We start from the raw sequence: 22,276 nt of genomic DNA, 5'->3' as shown, positions 1-22,276 counted from the left end.
GCGGCGCGGAGACATGCGGCTCTGCCTGCGCGCTGTCCCGCCGACATGGACCGCCGCCGCCTCCTCCTGCTGCTGCTCCTCGGCGCTGCCCTCCGCGCCGCCGGGCGCCTGACTGCCCGGCCCGGCAACGAAGGTGAGCCGCGGCCGGGCGAGCCCCGCCGCGTCCCGCGGGGACGGGGACCCGCTCCGCGCTCGCACGTATTATTTTTCCCTTTCTCTCTCCTTCCCCCCCCCTTCTCCCCGTTAAGGTGGTCCCGGAGGTGCGCGGCCGGCCGGGGAGAGGCGGCTCGCTGCGCGGGCGCGGGGCGGGGTGCGCTGCGCTGCGCTGCCCCCCGCGGCGCGGGCGCGGCGCGCGGTCTGCGCTGGCGGTTTGAATTCCAGCGCGGCGGCACCTCTGCAGGTGCCGGCTCCGACTGGGCGCGGCGACCGTTAGGGGCCAACCGTCCTACCTAACGGTTCCGCGTGCCTCGCCCGGCGGCGCGGACAGCGCCGGGTACCTGGCTGGCTTGCCAGCGCCTGCCTCCCTCCTGCTTACCGGCAACTCGGTTGTGCCGGGATGGGCTTTGGTGGGTCTCGTGCCACAAAACTTTTAATTAACATTAAAAAACAAAAGAAAAAAAGCTTGCTTCCTTGTAAAATCTCTTTTTGGTCACGTAGAGGGTTTTTTTCATGTGAGTTTTTAACCTGTTAAAATGGAGCRTGCGCCTTTGTACATTTTCTGAAACAACGCGTGGGTATTTTATTTTCCCTCCCTCACGTAGTTTTTTAAGATGAGATTTGAGGAAAACGTGTGTTAGCATGCCGGGAGAAAAAATGTGCCCATTAGGCGCTCTATGAGAAAAGTAATTGAAATACTTCTTAAAAAAAGATATGACCATCCGTTCTCCATGAAGAAAAAGAAATGCAGCTTTTGCTCACTTCCACAGCAGACGTGGTCAGTGCGACTGGGGTGTCCACTGTAATTGTCTTTATCGACAAAATCTAGAGGCCGGAGGTAGTGAAGAACTTCTAGTAGCAAACAGTCATAAAAAAATCCTGCACCTGCTCAGATTGTAGCATTTGTGTGGAGACGAAGATATATAAGCTATTAAAATAATCGTTTGCCATGTACAAATAATGCTGATGTACTTACTGATATTCTGGTTGCTCGTGGGATARGGCAGTAGGCTAACGGCATTAAATCATTTTTGACAGGAAAAAGATTAATATAAAAGCAAATAGGAAAAGATTAGAGCTTCACAAATTCTGGGTAATCTTAAATCAGTTGTTTTATTACTAGAAAGAAGCCATGGTACTATTTCATTATACAGATAACATCTCATGTGTTTGTACATTTTATGTAAATATATTTTGCATAGGTAGTGCTTTAAATGTTACCCCCAAAAATATGTTTTCAATACTTGCTCAGTCTAACATCCCTCTCCACATATATACTTTTTTTATAAATATTGTCACCTTTCACATGATTTTTCTGTATTGAAAACAAGCAYGTTAGTAGAGGATTATTCTTGTGTTATTATTACAAAGCGTTTTGGAAACCTATGTGCTTCTGTTAGTCTGCAGAGCAACTCTGCCTCTRTGCCAGTGGCAGACGGACACAGTCTGTTACCTAATTATGAAAAAAGATACTGGAGCATTCAGGTTTTCAAAAAAAACCCCAACCTCTCACTTTTATTTCATTGTTTAAGATCACCGGCACTGAGAATTGAGAAAGAAGAAAATGTTGGTACCATACAGAACGTGCATTAAGCATACTTGCCCAAAGCAGCTTTCACTAGATACTACTGCTTCTGTTCCCTGCTTTCAGCTTCAAGAACTTGTAAAGTGTCAGTAATATTTTCAAAATGGCTAGTGAAAACAATAACATAAGTGCAATTACTAGGCAGTAACCTGCTTTTGCGTACTTACTTTTCTGAAAGTATTTTACTATTAATTCTAAAAGAGGAATGCTGGCAGTTTCTTTTAAAAATGAGACTAGCTTTAAAGTTTTTCTTAATTTTCACTTAGGAAAGATGAGAATAGTTTTCTTATTTATTTACAGTGTATTTAGGCTGATATTGTGCRTTTAGGAATCTGAATTATTATAATTAGTTGACACACTAATTTGTTTGACAATCAAGCATTAGCACATAGTTTCAAATAACCTCAGAAGGTCAAACTTTCCTTCTTTAAATAATCCTTTTTTTTTCCATCCCTTCACTTTCTTGCTTACTTTCGGTATCTTAAATTACCCCATCAAAACTAAGGAAATATGACTTCTCTAAATATCCAGCACTGAAATGCARCAGAAACATTTGACCCCCCCTCCACCCGTGTTGAGACTGAAAAAGATACGCTTTGGATAGAAAATGCTAATAYAGGCAGATAAATGATAATACGTACTTTTTCCATATATCTTAATGTGAAACTACTGTTAAACATCTCCTCATGGAGTATTTTAACAAAGTCTGAAGCTGATTTTTAGTGCCTGTATGTAGTTTTGTGTAACTTCTGGGGTGCACTTGAATGTTGCAGTAGACGTGTTACAGGAGTATGTTCAGGGCTATCGATAATATTTCCTGAATATATTTGAATTGAAGGAGTTGATTCTATTTTTTAAATATAGCTGCAGTTAACATTTATGATTAATATTAAAACTGACAGCTGCTAATACTGCAGTGGGAATGGATACAAGAGAGGGAGAAAAAAGGATGAGAGGGATGAAAGCATGCTCTTGGTTTACTTCACATAATATAATTAAATCCAATTTGGTTTTTTTGGGGTGCTTGAGTATTTATTGATTTGCTTCATCACAGGGTGGTGTTTTTTACTTAGAGTGTTTTTTTTTTTCTTATCAAAACTACAATTTTTTGCTAAGTTTGTTTTTTAAGCAACTCACTGTGCTCATTGCAAAGCTGCGTACTTTTTACCTACATAATCCCAGAAGTTCAAAAAGGTTCTCTGAAGTTCAAATTTATCGACGTACAGTGGTGAAATCTGTGCCATTTTCTGAGAGGCAGGAAAATGTCAGGAAGATTTAACACCTAACTTTTCAAGTTTCAAGTCTCAAACAGAACCCTGTATGTGCATAGAAACCACATGTTCTGCTATTCTGTTCTGCTGAATATTTTTCAGGGAGGGGGGACTGTGGGTTTTTTCTTAGAAGGGTGCAGTTTCTTTCTGAACAATTCCTATGGTATCAAGAAACTGTATGAGCTGTATTGTTCTGTAATTTAATAATTTTTCTCAATCTCTTCTATAACTATATTGCCCGCCTGAGGGTACCAGCAACCTTAATTTCAGTGTTTTATAACCCACAACAGTTAACACTTGACCTGGGTCATTAACAGGATTATCAGCAAATTTGTTTAAGCTTTTACTGACAACCTGAATTGCTTCAATAATATTTTGACTGTGCAGACAGGAAACTTCTTGTAACCTCTCAATCTCGCATAAAATTAATTTTGTGTGAACATAGCTACCAAAAGATCAATACGGTAAATCTGCTTAAAGTACTTGCTTTCAAATAGTGTCTGTTTTGGTTAACAGCAAGAAGATTCTAATCAGTCTCTATTTTGAGTCTATATTGGTTTTGGAGATGTGGTTTCATCTTTTATTCACTCATTACCATCTCAGAACTGTGCATAACTGTGCAATTGAATTCACCATTTTATCTGTGCAAGTCTCTGTTAACACTTAAAGATACTAAAGACGACTTACTGTAATGACAGCTGTTGGCATGTTTTTGAAAAATGCAGTGTTTGCATGTTGAACAAGATGTCTTACCAACTTTGGAATATAATTTTGGGAAATACTGGAAATGCTGGAAACTTCAGTTAAATCAAAAGGCATTGTATGGGAAAATGCCTTTTGCAAATCTTACTTTACTGTGTATCAGGTATTATTAAGTCAGGGCAAGTCCTGATGTATCATGGTGCAACTCTTAATGATGCTTAGAGCTTGCAATTGAGCTTTTAACTGCAAAAGAAGTTAAAAGGAGGATTAGAGATCTTAATATGCTGCCTTTTAAAAATTTAATATCAGAAAGCTAAATCTCGTGACGGTCTAGAGGGCTGTTTTTTATACAGCTGGATCTTATTCAGGACTTCTGTACTTAATCCCTAGCTATATGGTCAGACAAATAATGAGCACATTTTAAAATTCACACCAAGATGTTTTGAAATGCTGTGCAGTGGGAAAATGAATTGAGTAAATTCCTCATTTTATGTCAGTGTTTTGGATAGCAGGCTCTAAGACGTGCAAAAATTTATTTTTGTTTCTGTTTGTGACTTAAGTTTCTCTTGACTTAACTGCTGATTTCAATACAGCATACTAAAAAGAAAAATCAGTACATTGTCTATAGTAAACGTAAAGCAGATGTTTGAAATGCAGAGAAATCCAAATAGAGCACTGCAGTTAATTCTCATTGCAGTTAATTTGGATACATGTATCAACATATATCCACCAAACCAATTAAAGCATAGAAACCTGTAAAAACTCTCTTCTGTATTTTAAACCTTAGGAAATAAGGCTTCAGGAGCACTATCCGAATGAAAGCTGTTAAACAGATAATTGGCATGCTAAGTTTAACAGTTGTTTACATGAAATCTTTGCATATCAGGAGCATGCTTTGATGGAACTTAAATTTTTAATTCCCATCTGGGAAAATATGCAAACTAATTTTATTTTTATTAACTATAAGAGTTAACTAAATTGGTATTAATATGCTTGCTTTTGATTTTGTTTCTAAATACGTAAGTTTTCCTCTATGAGAGGATGTAACGGCTCTTGTGCTTGTAATCTCCGCTTGATGAAAGTTTAGAAATACAGATGCAGGTGTTCATTTTCTTGTTTTTGGAGCTCTGGATTGTATCACCAGTGAGGGTCACTACAGAGCTGTTACCAAATACAAGAGTACAGCCTGTAGGTTTTTGTACAGAGCCTGATTTAGTTGCAGGAGATTCCTGTAACTCATGCAGGTACGATGGATTGTTCCTGCTGTTTGATTTACTTTTTTTTTAAAAAAAAAAAGAAAAAGAAAAACATATTAAATAATAAAAATAAATGGAGACAGTCCTGTCCTTGCATTTGTTAAAGTTCAAAGTTATACTCAATGGGACTAGAATTGACACACAGTCGCATCAGTAGCTTAAGGTGCTAAATTGGCTGGACTAGTCTAAAAACTTCAGAGCTGTGGCAAAGGAATTTTACAAACCCATCACCTTTCTGAAAGAGAATTTCAGCATCTCGAGAATGGAATGGGATGTAGGGATTCTTTGTTTTTGTTTTTTTTTTTTTTCTTTTTTCACTACTCCATTTCTCATGTAAAAGAGCATAATTTTTTTAAGCATTGTTGAAAAAAACATTTATTAGGGAGGAAAAGAATTGCAATAATAAATGATAAAGTGAAATAGAAGATTATTTTGTGTACAAATGCCTGTGACTTTACTACTAGGTGATCCACTTTGCTAAAAATTCATTGAAGAGCTATAGCTGTTCTTATTTCCATAAACCTTACTGCTCTGAAGTTTATTTGTTAAACTGTTCTAAACAAGAACTAAAAGTTAATAGAAGTTAATAGAGAATAGTTTAATTCAGAATATGAGATATGAACTCCCAGCGGTGTAATTTTGGAAACGGAACATGGTAGTAATTTTCTGGGTTAGGATCATATTCCCCACTGTAGCCTTGTGCTTCTTAGTTCCTAAGTGCTTGATAAATCCTACCGCAAATATTGTTTAGCAGTGTGAAACCGATGCAAAATGGAAATTGGGTCCCTTGGACTAAAGATTGCTTTTAAATTTCTGCAGTGAATGGGTGACAGAAATAAAGATAGAGCAATAAAGGTAATCCTGTCTGAAAGAAGTCTCAGGACAGTGACAAAAGAGCCTCAGTCTGTGAGAGTGGCGGGTAGAATGAATGAAATGCCAGCCTGTACAGTCTTAAATTTGCAGAGATGTTATTAAACTAGACACCCTGTAAGCAGAAACTTTAGTGCCACACTCTTTTTTKTGTGTGTGTGTGTCTGTGTGTGAACTACTGTATCCTGCTGTTTCAGGCAAAATATGGAGGAAAATCCCATTAATCTGCTGGAAAAATATTGATGAAAGAATAATAGCAGCCCAAACAAACAGTGGCTGGAACTTACTAGCAATTAAGCAAACAATAGGATGAATGTTGAGGTTCAGTCAGGGGAGTTTAGTGTAATATATTGTGGAAATGGTGATTTCGTTTTTTACGGCTGGTTTCTCATACCATTTTTGTATCTGCGCTTAGATGCAGAAGTTCACGTTGTATTGGTCTGCTTTTTAAAATAATAACGAGAAAACTGCTGAAGTATAGTTGTCACAAATACAAAGACAATAACTTAAAAAAAAATCTTTTAAATGATGCCTGAGAAAGTTTGTATGGTTTTGTAGAAAAACTAGAGAGAAGAGCTACTGTTTAAATAAATTATAATTAAAGCACCAAAATATCTTTTGCTGTGTGGTAGGCTTCCCACAAACTTTACTCAGTAGCAAAGAGCAGAGAATGACTGACATTGGGCTTCTTGATTTAGTTGTTGAGAAGCTAGACAGAAGCTAGAGATTTTTTTGCTTTATTTGCTGTTTTGAGAGGCAAGGCTTTTTGAGTTTTTTTTGAGGGGGCAGGAGGATTAAGGAGGAAGAGAGGTAGAGCGAGATGAAGTGAAAGTTTGAGGTGAATCTGAGCAAAATCAGACAAAAATCCAAACTTTCTCCAGTTAAAGATTCTATTTGGAACCCAGAATTCATTGCTCCCAATGTTCTGAACACTGAACAAAGCACAAATTAAGAAATTCCTTGCCTCCCTGAAAGTCTAAGCTTTGTTTACATTAGTAAGCTTCATGACTGTGTTTTAGCAGTGGTGCATTTCTACAGACTGAAGTTTAGACAGGGTGGAGGCATTTTTACCATTCTATTTAATCTCTCTGTATTAGGATTCTTTTTTTTTTCTTTTTTAAAGAGAAAAGGAAAAGAAAAGCAAATCATGTCTGTCCAGCATTAAAAGATAACCGGCAGTAAAGAACACACACTTAAGAAGTTTATGTCTGAATACATCCTGAGAATGTAAGGTCCCAATCCTGCAAATGTTTTTCTGCCAAAGATGATTTATCTAAGAGAACAAATGTGCTAGCAATGGTGAGAGGTCAGTTTTCCTGGAGAAGCAGAAAACAGCTATGGAGAATGTACTGTGGTCACCCAAACCCTGCAGGTTAACCCAACTGTAGGGAAACCTCATCAGACTTTCCTGCTCCCACCCCACTTACCCATACTTACTCTTTCTTAGATGCCAGTGCTTTTTATTCTGGCTCTCCCCTTCCGTAAACTGACATTCAACAATGTACAGGGGAAAGCAAAGATCATCTTTTTCTTCCCTGCTGTTTTGGAGGACCACACRTCCGTTTCTTCCTATCAAATGCTGTTTACTAGGAAAAAGGAGATGCTTTGACCCTGTAGTTTCCCAGAAAAAATACAGAGGAAAAGAGTCAGTTGTCTAATGACATTGTTTTCCCCTAATTAGTTGGTTGTGTTGATTCCAAAACATAGGTGATAGGCTGAGTTAAAGCAGGACTGAGGGTGTTCAAGAGGCTGAATAAAAAGTTGTCTATGCTAACCAGGAAAAGCAGTGGTAGAGAAGAGGCACAAGGAATGTGCTTAGTTTGTGCAAAATAATTGGTGCCTGAGCAGTTTGTGGGGAGGAAATGGCAGTAGAGGAATGAGCAGAAGATAGAGGTCTGAAAAAATTGGCTTACGGATAGATGAGAATACAAAGTCATTTAAGCATTTACCTTTGTTATAAATATTTGTATTTCTCACATATGGAAACAGTGRAAAAAGATGTTAGCAGGGTTTTGGTTGCAAAGGCAGCGAATGAAGTCAGGGGCAATTCCATTTTTCATATGGATAGCTCAGCACACATGTTCTGCATTAATTACCTCCATAAATTCTATTAACCTGGCAAACAATGAAAATATCATGTTGATGACATCACTGTATTGGAAAATAAAACTGGTTTTAGCATCTTGATTTTCTCAACGTGACACTGGAGGAGATTTCTTATGCTGTTGGCATTTTTCTCCTCCAGTTTGCACCAAAATGTTTAGTCATTTGCTCTGTGCGTTTGTTTTATCTATGGAGTATCTGTGTAAGGACAGTAATTTGATAGGCCACGCAAGCTGAAACTCTTGATTTGTAAAAGTCTTATAAAGAAGTAAAGGTTGACAAAACTCTGTTAGGATGCATGTGTGTAAGTGRCTTTCTGAATATATTATATCAGGATTTTCTGAATTCGTTTGTAAGTCTTAATTTTGGTGTTTCAAAGTAGGAAAGAGTTACAAGGGATTTTATTCTATAGTTTTTCTATGCCCTGTGTAAAAATCTTTTTAAAAGCAATTTTCCCCCCTAAAATTTGTCATGATTCAGGTTGATTAACTGGGGAATATTGTGGCATGTTTTAACAAATGAATGGTTGTTTATAGGTCTTGTGCTTTGATCTCAACAAATTTTGTCATTAAGGCACTGTTCTTTTTTTTTGTGGGTGCTGCACATGCTGAGATGTCTTTTCTATGAGACTTCTTGGTGTCTAAAGTTCTAGAAACTGAGCATGTCTTACTAGTAGTTGAATTCTCAATTCACTTTCAGTAAGTGTGGGCACTATGTTTTGATGTAATGGCACATTTTTTCCTTAAGTTGCTAGAAGCCTTCCTAAATGGAGGTCTTTGTGACAAACTGATAGATCCCAACTCTGTTAGAGCCACGTTGGGCCCAATTCTTCAAAACTCTGGTGGATACTGAATATTATTTTTTCCCCAAGGGAGAAATGTAGAAGTTAAAAGGCTCAGTTGTGTGATGTGCGTATGGTCTTTCAAGAAGTGCTTTAGCTCTTAGTGAAATCATTTTGGTAACATTTGTTGTTGTGTTTGGTTGCATAGATGTAGGCGTATAGCATGGTTGTAGGTGTCCCTGAGGATCTGGAGCACCCAGGAGGACTGGCTGATGTGACAGAACCTACGAGAGACCCCCCTTGTTCTAGGCTGCTGAAAAGCAAGAGGTGCTTGTGTTGAGGTAACTGAATCTCGTCTGTAGTTTGTTTATTTGTTTATTTTTGCCTAAGGAGGGTGAACTTGGCTTTTCCAATTTAAGCTCCCTTTTAACATGCTGTCCCTGACTGTGCATTTACACATTTAACAACATGCTTTGCTGATGCCAGATTTAATGCTAGAGAAGTAGAATAGAATGAGATATAGAGGATTTGGATTTGAATGTGAGTTCAGTTGAACCAAAATTCAGATGCCTAAGGGTTTTATGCCTCTTTTGTAGGAGATACTGGTAAAAGACCATTGAAGGAATTGGTGTTTTAAAAAAAGAAACAAAAACAATGCAAAGAAGTGAAGGCGACATAGTAATTTGAACTCATTAGGATAATCTATTTTTAATTTTTATATTTATGTCATAATGAAAAGAACTGGCATATATCAATTTACAGGAAATAGCCTAATAAAACTGAAACCTTATTAAGCCTGTTTGATAAACATTGCATTCCAACCCACCAATCATATGTTTTTGCATACTTAGAAATTGAGCTTTACCTTGCTTTAACAATATCAAGAGAACTCTCGTGTTTCAAGCTAATAAAAAAAGAAATAAAATCCGTTTTGGTTATGTTAATCCATGAGAGTGTTTCCTTGTAAACTGGGCAAGGACTGGGCAAATGACAATTTAATGTAGAAAAAGCAGTGGGCAGGTTTGTCACCTCACTTCTACAAAGGAGCTGATAATTAATTTATCATGATCTAYGGGAAAGTGGTCTACCTTTACTTTCTCTTTACAGTCCAGAAGAGCTTCTTTAAGTTGCTAAGTTGTGTGGTTATTCAATACAGATTGACTAGAAGGTAAACTCCAAGCTTACCTATTCTGCATAACTGTAGCTATTGCTTGAATTCCCTCCATGATGGGATGTAAGGGAATGACTTTTGGTGTTAAGTCAACACTCCTAAGATTTCTAGCAGCAAAATGTTTAAATAATTTTCTGGTCTACTGTGAAATCAGTTCCAGTTTTGTGTGCTTAAAAACAATGTAGTTCTGACATTTTGTACTCCGATACCTTTCAGGTGAGGCTTACATTTTTCGGCCTGTTCAGGAGATAGTATTGTGCCTTTACTGTGGTCAGGTGTCATATTCAGCGAGAGGAGGAAGATACTGGCGTGCTTGTGCTTCACGTGGCGTTTAGGCGAGGAAAAGCTGGGATGGCTGGACTGGAGCGCGCTGTGCATACAGTGGCAGCTGCAGCCTGCCCAGTTGGAGCAGCAGCAAAGCAGCACGGATGTGCTGTTGATCTCTGGCTGTATCGGGATTCGTTCTCTGCCGAGCCAGCAGGGAGAGGATGGTTGTGCGGTCAAAGATTGGCCTGGCTCTGCTCTGTTCTTGCAGTTTACGGTCTGTGCTTTTATTTATAGTCATTCCTATATTGCTCACGGCTGTATTGCGTTCCCTTATTTATAGCAGCTTTGCTCTTCATTTGTGGGAAGAACTAAGCTACCTGAATCTGGCCCCAGAAGCTGCTAGAGAGCTTGTTAGATGAAAAGAGTAAARTCTGAGAGGAAAATGAAACCCTTTCTCTTCAAAAGGTGAAGACAACTGCCATAAAAATAGAGTTGTGAAATAACTGGCCTAGGAGGTTTATAACAAGTAAGCATGTTTTATATAAGTAATAATTCACAGGGTAACTTGACAGTCTAGTATTGCTAGTCTTTTGTCTTTTTATTTAAGATTTATAACACAATCTGTCAGATTTGAAAATATTTTCTAAATTAATTACCAAACATTTTAATTAATAAAAGTCTGGACTATCCAGTGTCCTTTCCTGAGGATGCTTTTGCTCATTTTTAGGGCAATTGTTTTTTAATTCATTTTGGTTTTCCCTTGTTTGTTCTTCTTTCCCCCCTGCCCTGGTAGAGCTCTTCAGTCAGCAGTTTAACTACAGATCGAATGTGACAGTTGCCAAATTTGGAATGTTCTGCACAAAATCGTATTTGTATTGTACAATATAATGGCATGGGCAAGAAAGGTTGAAAGTGCAGACCTCACAGTGTTATGCCTCTCGAAGGACTGTAATCTGGCTTTGAGCTGTAGCAGAAATCTCCCTGAGAAGTGAAGTCTCCCATTTGCAAGAAGAGAATTGCTTAGTAAATGGGACATGCTTTGTTGCCACTTGAATTGGGGATGCATTACAAAGCTCTACTAGCTGTTTTTAGGAGACTTATGCTATGAAGCATAATATCATCTTGCTTCCTCAGGTGCCCCAAGCAGACCCAGTGCGTGGGGACCTAACAGATCTTTCTTATACTAAGGTGATTTTCTTCTAAGCATTTGCAACAATAATTACATCTTCATTACAACAGTTGAGGAGAAATGTGGGACCATAAAATCACAGGAGAGTTGACTTTTAATTAATTAGCAAATGGCAGATTGGGCCCCAAATCTGCTTCCTGGAATAGTGTTTCATTGTTGAATAGTTTTCCATGAAAAAAAAATGTAGCATTGCTTAACATTGCTTCATGGAGTAATTTCTAATTACTGGATTTTTTGCTTGTTTGGGTTTTGTAGCACACCTTAGCAAATCTTGCATTAGCGTGATGAATGATCCTAGGTATTCATCGTGGTGAGTGCATCAAGGCATAACTTTGGCCTAGCCGAGGCCCAGCCTGTCTGTCTGTACATTTCTAGCCTCAGMATAAACCAAAGATGTAAAGCTGATCTGCTGCAGCTCCTCTTACTTTACTTCTGCTACTCATGGGGTAATGGAAAGTTGAGCATACTTTAGATCTGTACTCATAGGTGTGTAAAAATCCAGGTGCAAGTTGTCTTTGCCAGAAGGAGGCCAGCATTCTAAAAATGCATGTCAGTATTTACACTGACTCCACTCTGTCCCACCCCAAACCAAATCCTGGTTAACTTCTTGCCACAAAATATTTTTGTTGCTTCTCAGAAGTCTATGACACATTTCAATTATGGGCATTCCCCATTTTTTAGATGCATAGCAAATTATTTTTTTCCATTTGTTAGCATTTTTTTAATAAGTAATGTATTTCTGAATGGACAGTGTGATACCAAAAAAGAAAAGACAAAATATGCTTTTTGAGATTTTTAATTTTTTTTAAAAATGGCAATGCTAATTATTGGAAGAAAAAATATTTTAGCTCATTGGTTATTATTCTGTATTTTTTGTGTGTAAGATGTGGTTTGGAAATACTTACAGCATTGAAGTTGCTGTTTGTAGATTCTTCGCCTTTACATATTGAAAGTTGTCTCTTAGCAGGCTTTCCTCCCTGTTTCTTAGGGAATGAACATTAACTGTGGCTGGTTTTACCTGGCACAACATTTGTTTGTTTATTTTTTACTGGGGAATGTATTTACACTGTGTTCAGTTCAGTGTACGAGTCATTGCTCCACAGGTTCCTGGAAATACTGCTGCTTTCAGTCTGTATTCAGGTATATTGTTAGTTTTACAGTTCTTTTTCTTTCAGTGACATCACTCCTGATAAAACCTGCTATTAGTGAGCCTACAGTCAGGCCCTCTGCCATCACTTTCAAACTGGAAGTAATTTCTGATAGTGTGAGGAGGCCTAGATGTCAGACTGTGCTCARGCCCTCATTCATCTTCCTCTGGATGCCAGGAAAATGAGAGTGAGCAAGCTTTGCATTTCACTTGCATGTTCCTGTTTCAGTCACTGGGAAAAGATTCATCTTTATCTCCATGRCACAAATGTGTATTGTGGAAATAGTCATGCTTTCTGTTAAAACTSTGTATTCTGAAGGCCAGAATAGTCAGGCAGTAGAGAGAACATGTTCTGAAAAGACATTTTGCCAGTATGTTGCCATATGGTGGAAATAGCTACAGTGTGCAGTACAGTGAGCAAGGCTGTGGTGTGAGAGGATTACATCATTCACTTTTCAAAGCTAGAACTGGTGGTTGCTTACTTTGTAGAGCGCTGCAGTCTTTTAATACCAGTACCTTCTCTCTAGTACTTGCCACTGGTTTAAAACCAAGTTATTTACATGATATAAACCAATGTAGTATGCTGCAAGTGTTACAGAGYTCTTGATTTTTTATAAACTGTTTTATGAGAACTCCTCTGTGTCTCTAATATAACCAATGATCCTTTTAAAGGCATTTCATAGGAAAAAAGTTGTTTATGGCAGCAGAACTGCTCAGCTGCTGTAAGAGTTATCCATAGTAACTGGCTGGTCAACCTCAGAAGAGTTATCCATGGTAAYTGGCTGGTCAACTGCAGAAATTTTTGTAAGAGTTAGCTGAATGGCACTCAAAACAGTTCTGCAGAATAAGGAAATATAAGGAATGCAATTGAATTGTGTGAGGTAGTACATGATGCACAAGCTTCAGAAAGAGCTTGGAAGTCCTGATTCTCCTTCAAGTGGCCTGACTTTTATAACAACATTTTTACTCGCTCCCAGAAAGCAATAACAGTTAGGAAGGAAGAAGAGTCACTGATTTTATTGTGGGGGCATGATATTCTGGTCGCTCCTCTTTTCCCATTTGCCGATCTCCCATTTAAATATATGAGCTGTGGATAATAAGAACTTGAAGTTGGGGCCCTATCTGACCTTAAGTCGGGACAAGAGGCAATGGGCAGAAATTGAAGCACAGGAAGTTGCGCCTGAMCRKGAGGGGGAATTTCTTCMCWGTGAGAGTGACAGAGCACTGGCACAGGCTGCCCAGAGAGCTTGTGGAGCCTCCTTCTCTGGAGATCTTCAAGGCCTGCCTGGATGCAACCCCATCTAACATGCTCTAGGTGACCCTGCTGAGCAAGGAGGTTGGACTAGATGATCTCCAGAGGTCTCTTCCAACCTTACAGATTCTATGATTCTAAGTGCTTATGCAGCCACTGCATCGGACCAGTTGTTTTGGAGTACCTGGTTGTTACACTCGCAGAAACAGAAAATATATTACCATGTGGAATAGATTGACCTCTTTCTTTGCCTTTTGTTACGTTGTACAATTCACTTCATGTTAAGTAACCCACTGTGTGTCATTAAGGTGGATGTAGTTACCAAATGGAGGAGTAGCGGGGGAAGGTTGTGCTGCTGTGGCAAGTAACASGTGGCTGGAGGTACACATGTTGCACAGGACAAGAGGGGTTAGAAACCCTTTCTCTCCCATTCTCACTTTCTTCTGCTAAATATGTGGCTATGGGCAATTGCAATACTTCTAAATGTGGGCTTTCATTTGATTTCAATTGTATGCGAAAAAATTCTTTTGGATGGTACTGGTATACGCTGGCTGGTGATGATCTGACTTTATATCTCTTCATATTACACTTCATGAATTGATCATATCAGTCTTGTGAGTCAATTACGTTAATCTTTGTTACACGAGAGTACGTACAGAGTTGGAATGATTTGAGTGAGTAATCATTATATGAGTCAATTGTGTCTGTATATATTATGTTTTTTCACCTAATCCTACAAATCCTTGCAAAAAAGATATAGACGATAAAAATCTAATCTATTTTTTCTGCAATATCACTGCAGAGAAATTGCTATGTTTTTCTTCTTTCATTCATTTTCCAGATTCATAAGGGATACTAGGAGACATGATGACAAAATGTAATAATTTCCCCTTCTATAACTTTGTGTCAGGGCCTGGGACCGCTGCAGCCTATGAGCTCTCTATTAGTTGTTTGCTCTTTATTGAGGTGTACAACTTTCTCTTGAAGTCAAAGGAAAAATGAATATCATAGAAGCTTTTTKGGGGCATGGGGGATATTTTCAGGTGACCATCCAAAAGAAAAGGTATTTTTTATTTTAGATATTATTAAGGAACTGTACATGAAAATACATCTTTTCAATTTTTTTTTAGTAGGGGATAAAGTTCTCTGTGTACAAATTTCGTTTGGATTATAAACAATTCCAGCAGTCAAGTACTCTGCTGTATGTTTCTGCATGCCTATTACATGATTCCTCTTGGGCAAATGATAAAGATGCAAGGTAAAGGGACAGACTCCTTTTGTCTAGGTGGTCAGTATACTTATTGTTTCGTTCTTTTGATGATTTTTTTTTTTTTTTTTTGCGGGGTGGGGGGGAGGCAGGGGAGAGAGGGAGTGTCGTCTTAGCATTCCACACCCACAAAAAAAGAGTACCTGGAGATCTTTACGGTCAGTGGAGACTGTGTGACGAGATAGATGAGAGAACCTTAGGTTTTCTGATCTTATTGTGAATAGGAAATGTTTACTTAACATGGCAAACTTTCTGTTTCTGGTGTAAATAAAAACTGGTGGAAAAGGTTGAAGCATTTGAAGTACGAAAGCTCATCAATATTTTTAGCACAAAGCTACTTATTAATGAAGTTACAGGTTTGGAACATAGTATTTGCCTTGCTTTTTGTTGTGAATGGAAATATTCATACCATCCTTTTTAGGCATCTGTTTTGGGTGCTGTGACTTGTGTCTGAACTACATGCCTACTATAGTCAGTGTGAATTTCTCTTTTCTAAGTATTTTTAAATTGTAGTGAAATGTATATAAATATGATAGAGCGGTTTGGCCAGTGGCTCCTGTTTGAAGGTGATAGAGAAGATCAGGAAGGTGGAATGAAGGAGAGAGGAAGCACATAGAGGAAAAAGCTCAACCTTTATTGCATTTATGATGCATAGTGTAGTTGTATAATGAAAATGTTGCTGGTAAGAATTTAATTTTATTAAGCTCCTGTTCTGTAATTTGTTAGTTCAGTCTGTCCAGTTAAAAGGCCACTATGAGTTGTGAATGCTCTTATATACACGAATACTGCTGTTACAATCATGGGAAGAGGAGAGGGCGGATTATGCAATAACATGGTGCTTTATTTTTGTGGAGGGGTAGGGCTATCTGGGAAGGAATGTGCTTTGTTCGTGAAAGAAATGTGCTAGTCCGGAAGAGTCTTCCCTGGGCTGAAAAATTGTTCTTACTGTCACAGATTTGATCCCAGTATATTGTTAACACAAGTGGAATAGCTTCAGCAGGAAAGATTGAGGCAGATCTACAAGAACTGCTTTGTATATACACTTTCTGATTCAGTTACTTTGCTAGGAAATACAAGGCCATGATTAAAACCCTTGCCTTTAACCATTAATAGAAARAGCTCGAACTTCATTGTCCAGCGTTCATACCTCCTTGGCTCCTCTGTGTGCCGGGAAGAGGGTTTGTTTTGCATCTGTTCCACTTGCTGTGAAATACTTTGTGAGACATGGTGTTGGGGCAGGGAGAGTGGCTTCCTGATGCTGTGCCTGGGCTACCCACCATGGTGCAGGATGCCTGCCTGCCACCGAGTCTTTAACTGCCCCTCATGGTGGGTGAAGCAGCCCTATTCTAGCGCCTGTCGGCGCTTCTCATAGGAATASTCTAACCTGTGAGCTGAGGCCTTCTCTGAGAGATAGGGTATATGGGGTTGATGTTACTGAGGTATATGAGAGACCTGGACAGTGATCATGGCTCTAGATCACGCTGTAACTGCTAGTCTGTTTAGTAAGTGGGGAGAGGGAGAGTCCTCTTGTGAATGTATTCCCTGTTTATTTTTTCAGATGAGACTGAATTTGGACTGAAGCTAGAAATTTCAGAGTGGCTGCAAGCATGTTTTCATAAAGCTTACTCTTAAAATGCATGTRTGTGTGCATGTGTGCAAAAATATATATAAATAAAAACTAAGGTTTACTCCTGAGTGGTTTGTCTTGGTAACTTACTGCCAAGGAATTGACATCAGAAGTCAGACTTCTTTCACCACCATGTATTGCAAATGCACAACAAATATATCTGTTTTATTATCTCCTGAATTGTTGGCAGTAAGTTACCAAGACAAATGCATTGATGATAACTTTTGTTGCAAATGGTGGAAGAGCTTACAAGGAAGGGTATCCTGCTGGACCTTGTCCTTACCAACAGAGAGGAACTGGTTAGAGATGTGAAGGGGGCAGCCTTGGCTGCAGTGACCACGAGATRGTGGAGTTCAGGATCCGACAGGAAAGAACTAGAGCAACAAGCAGGATTGCAACCCTGGACTTCAGGAGAGCAAGACTTCAGGCTCTTCAGAGACCTAATTGGTGGAGTCTCATGGGTTAAGGCCCTAGAAGGAAGAGCAGTCCAGGAGAGCTGGCTAGTATTCAAACATCACTTCCTCCAAGCTCAAGAGCGGTGCATCCCTATGAGTAAGAAGTGCAGCAAAAGGGGCAGGAGACCTGCATGGGTGAGCAAGGAGCTCTTGGCCAAATTCAGACAGAAGAAGAAAACACACAGACTGTGGAAGAGGGGACAGGCTGCCTGGGAGAATTATAGGAATGCAGTCAGAGTAYGTAGAAATGCTGTGAGGAAGGCTAAGGCCCAGCTGGAATTGAGTCTGGCAGGGGGTGTCAAGGACAACAGGAAGGGCTTCTTCAAATACATCAGCAGCAAGAGGAGGACTAGGGAAAATGTGGGCCCACTACTAAATGAGGCAGGGGCCCTGGTGACAAGGGATACAGAAAACGCAGAATTACTGAATGCCTTCTTTGCTTCAGCCTTCACTGCTAAGGACAGCCCTCATGAATCCTGCAGCCTGGATGTGAGGGAGAAAGTCCGGAGAAGGGAAGACTTTCCTTTGGTTGAGGAGGATAGGATTAGAGATCTTYTGGGCAGGCTAGACATCCACAAATCCRTGGGCCCAGATGGGATTCACCCACGGGTACTGAGGGAGCTGGCAGATGTTGTTGCCAAGCTGCTCTCCATCATTTTTGAAAGGTCCTGGAGAACTGGAGAGGTGCCTGAGGACTGGAAGAAAGCCAGTGTCACTCCAGTCTTCAAGAAGGGCAAAGAGGAGGACCCAGTTGCTGGGGTCTCCAGCAACTATAGGTCTCCAGCAACTATAGGCTGGTCAGCCTCACCTCCATCCCTGGAAGAGTGCTGGAACAGCTCCTTCTGGATGACATCTCCARGCATGTGGAGGAAAAGGAGGTGATCAAGAGTAGCCAGCAGGGATTCACCAAGGGGAAATCCTGCTTAACCAATCTGATGGTCTTCTGTGATGGAAGGTCTGCCTGGGTAGGTGAGGGGAGAGCAGTGGATGTTGTGTACTTTGACTTCAGCAAGGCTTTTGACACTGTCTCCCATAACATCCTTGTAGAGAAGCTCASCAAGTGTGGGTTAGATGAGTGGACAGTGAGGTGCATTGAGAACTGGCTGAATGGAGAGCTCAGAGGGTGGTCTTCAGTGGTGCAGGGTCTAGTTGGAGGCCTGTGTCTAGTGGTGTCCCCCAGGGCTCAGTACTGGCTCCCATCCTGTTCARCCTCYTCATCAGTGACCTGGATGAGAGGGCAGAGTGCCTCCTCMGCAAGTTTGCTGATGCTACCAAGCTGGGAGGAGTGGCTGATACACCTGAKGGCTGTTCTGCCATTCAGGGAGAACTGGACAGGCTGGAGAGCTGGGCGGAGAGGAACCTGCTGAGGTTCAACAAGGGCAAGTGCAGGGTCCTGCACCTAGGCAGAAATAAGCCGAGGCACCAGTCCAAGCTGGGGGCTGACCTGCTGGARAGCAGCTCWGCCGAGAAGGACCTGGGAGTGCTGGTGGACGACAAGTTGACCATAAGCCAGCAATGTGCCCTTGTGGCCAGGAAGGCCAATGGTATGCTGGGGTGCATTAGGAAGAGTGCTGCCAGCAGGTCAAGGGAGGCGATCCTGCCCCTCTCCTCAGCCCTGCGGAGGCCTCATCTCGAGTACTGCATCCAGGTGTGGGCTCCCCAGGACAAGAGAGACATGGAGGTACTGGAGAGAGYCCAGCGKAGGGCTACGARGATGATCCGAGGGCTGGAGCAYCTGCCCYMTGAGGAACRGCTGCGAGAGCTGGRCCTCTTCAGCCTGKGGAAGAGAAGRCTGAGGGGGGATCTTATCAATGTGTMTAAGTACCTGAAGGGMRGGTGTCAAGGGGATGGGGACAAACTCTGTCTCTTGTCCTGTCACATGGGACAACAGAAAAATGGGCAAAAATTGAAGCACAGGAAGTTGCGCCTGACCATGAGGGGGAATTTCTTCMCWGYGAGAGTGACAGAGCACTGGCACAGGCAGCCCAGAGAGCTTGTGGAGTCTCCTTCTCTGGAGATACTCAAGGTCTGCCTGGATGCAACCCCATCTAACATGCTCTAGGTGACCCTGCTGAGCAAGGAGGTTGGACTAGATGATCTCCAGAGGTCYCTTCGAACCTTACTGATTCTATGATTCTATGAATCTATGGGAATTTGTAGTCACAAAAGCAAAAAGTGAACTTTTGAATTTTTATTAATTTCCCATTACAGATGCAGGCCTTGTTTCAGAATAGTTTGCCTAGGGCATTATACACTCAATAAAGGACTTTTTTGTTTGTAGATGATTGAGAATTTAATTATCAATAATATCAGTGCTAAAGAGATACGGAGTATTCCTTGTATTCCTTCTGTAAGATTAATAAAGATAGTTTGGTCTGTTTGATGTAGRTAAAAATTGAAAATATTGTTTTTATTTTAAAAGGGTTTGTAACTGCAGGGAGAAGTATTTTTCCTTGCACAGATAGAAGAATAGCTCATTCATTGCAGTATAGCACTGCGTATATACACATGTGCAACATATGAACACATGCACATGCAGAGTCACAGGTGTATATGTGTGGTTGTTTATAATATTGCCTGTTGTCTAATTTCTGATACTGTAAACCTGCTTTTCCCCAACTGTCTCTCTTCCTATATGTTCCAATAAGAGGAAAAAGTGCCTTGATAGCTCTATTTTTAAGTGATGTCCAAATTAAACAGCAGTTAGTACAGGAGAATGCCAAATTAATTCTAATAGCTCTACTTAGCAGATTTATAGATAATTTCCCTCATTTTTCCTTTCCTAGTTCTATTCTTTTATTTTCTCTGAGCACCAATACCCAGACCATCTGGTCCTGGGAATGGTGACAACCCTTCAGGCTTACAAATGGAAGCTGAAGCTGCTTAGACAGTTGCAGTGGCCATGTCTAATAGATCCATCATACTGAATTGTTACAATTCCCTTGCATAAGACAGAATTTATTTCTTTTCTCTCTGCAATTTCCATTTTTAGGGAAAAAAAATGCAAAGAAAGTAAATCTAAATTACAAATAATAAATACTGAAGATRCATGGAGCCATGCAGTCATGAAATATACTGTTGTCATGGTGCTTACTAATACTTCCCTGACTTATATTTTTTGTGGAGACTATGATTATTTGTACCACTTTATACCAATTCACCTGTTCAGTTTCATGCTAATACATACATTCTTTGTTAGGGAGCTTTGTGATTGTAGCACTTGTAGATGTTACATAAAATGGTCAGGATAAGGAACAGAATTTATTTTTGCACTTATTCAAAAAAATAAGTCAATATCAAGAAAGAATATCCTTTAATGTATTTGTTTATATGTAATGTTGATATAAAARCACTGTGATTTAATTGACTAGAAAATGTCTGTCAAACTGTTTACAAATAAAATCTTTTCTCTGCCTCAGAAAATTGGTGCATGCCTCTCAAAAAAAAAGGTTAAATTAGCTATGAATTGATGCCTCTCTTTAAGTAGCTATATCTGAATTCATGACATTGTAAATAATTACTTTCTGTATCTAACATTGCATATAACGTTTAGAAAACAGTTCGCTACTACAAGGCAATTTGAGAACATATTAGATCAAAAAGAAGAAAGAACTAAAGAAATGAATTTAATCAGCATTCATTATTTATTCTTGTATTCTAAGAAAATTATGTATGCCAAATACAGGCCTTTAATCAAATAATGATTAAAATATTCAGATCTCACCTATGTAGTTAGATGCATTGACCCAAATACCAGGCATCCAAGGGGAAAACGCTGTAGTTTACGCAGCTGAGAGTGGCTCTGTTCCCACCCCCTGCTGTAATTAATTTGGATAGAGATACATTGTTTATTTTTGTCACTTTTTTGTTTTAAAAAGTTCCTGTGTCTGCTGTTCATATAATGYTTTAACATAAACAAGATGATCCCTTTCATTTGTCTGTCTTTTTCTTTTTTGTAGCTAAYTGCCAGGCCACCTGAACAAATCAACTGCTTCATAAGGCCCCAAATAAACACATCTTTTAGTACAGGCTAACTGAAGTTAACTGGACAGAGGCAAATGAAACTCATTCCTCTTCATTTTGTCTTCTTTTGTAGTTAATCTGCTGGATTCAAAAGCAATTCAAGGGGAGCTGGGCTGGATCTCCTACCCATCACATGGGGTGAGTTCACTAGACTGTGAAATGGAAGAGTGCTGCTACAGACCAATGTGCTATTTAACCATTGTTTCCTCTTCAGAGGACACTGTGTAATAGCTGTGGCTCTTCGGAGCTTCAAAAATAGTCTGTTCTAAACTTGATATATATCACTTATATAGGTATGGTGCTTTTCCTTTAGAATATACATTGCAGTGCATGCAATCCCCATGAAGAGATCACCCTTACTGGAGAAAATGAAAGGAAGGGGTACAGTGAATAAAAAATTGTCAGTAAGTCTGTTCCTTCTGCTATCATAAAATATATTTCAAAAAGGTATCAACCTATTTTATAGTATTACTYGATAATTTATTCAGCTGGAAATAATGGAAGATGAAAAAATTTTTGGACATACACAAGCAGGTGATGTAAGTACTCATTTGACAACCTGTTTGTGTTGAATTGTTCAGATTTTTTTTTTTTTGAGTTAAAATATTAGTAGAGAAATATCTATATAATTCTCTGGAGGGTTTATTGGTGGGTTTAGCTTGTTTCCAGATTGAATGAAACTGGACATTCTATTTGGATAAGTAAACGTTTAGTCTTAGAGAATACTTTTGTACTTGCCAGCTCCACATTTTTACATATTATTTGCTACCAATCTACCCTTTTTCAAATTTTTGTTGACTTAGTATCATGATATAGTCATCCAGTGGCATTGACAGGTAGCTGGTCACTCGCCAACTCTTTGCCCCTCCGAAGAATATATATGTGTGTTTTTGCATAAGAACAACCCCTCACTGCTTTCTTTCTACATTGTGTAACACAAATATGGAAGGAGAACCCCACCTCTTGCATTCTGTCCCCTGAATGAGAAAGCCTCAATGTCAGGAGCTCCTGTCACCCTCGGAGAAATCTGTTCCATCAAGCCTTCCTTGAAAGAAGGAACTCAAATACTTGTAGCAGCTCCTCTCAGTGCCTTGTCACGTATGCCTACCCTTAGACACTGCTTTGTTTCCTTCCCCTATGGTAGTCTTATTTTA

General features: G+C 39.7%; 1 protein-coding gene across 2 annotated transcripts in view; it reads left to right on the top strand.

Moving 5' to 3' along the window:
* The first annotated feature begins 6 nt into the window (after positions 1-6).
* Positions 7-22,276, top strand: part of EPHA3 (EPH receptor A3) — a 230,290-nt gene continuing 208,020 nt past the window's right edge. For both annotated transcript variants that reach the window (XM_085304912.1, XM_085304911.1), the window contains exons 1-2: positions 7-133; positions 21,196-21,260. In XM_085304912.1, coding sequence (XP_085161038.1) covers positions 46-133; positions 21,196-21,260 — 153 coding nt within the window. In that variant the 5' untranslated portion in view covers positions 7-45. The remainder of the gene's footprint in view (positions 134-21,195; positions 21,261-22,276) is intronic.

The sequence above is a fragment of the Rhea americana genome, unplaced genomic scaffold, assembly GCF_003343005.1.
Source record: "Rhea americana isolate MKP2758 unplaced genomic scaffold, rheAme1 scaffold_213, whole genome shotgun sequence".
NCBI classification, from domain to species: Eukaryota; Metazoa; Chordata; class Aves; order Rheiformes; family Rheidae; genus Rhea; species Rhea americana.
Note: the sequence above shows the minus strand (reverse complement) of the source record. Positions and strands in the feature narration are given on the sequence as shown.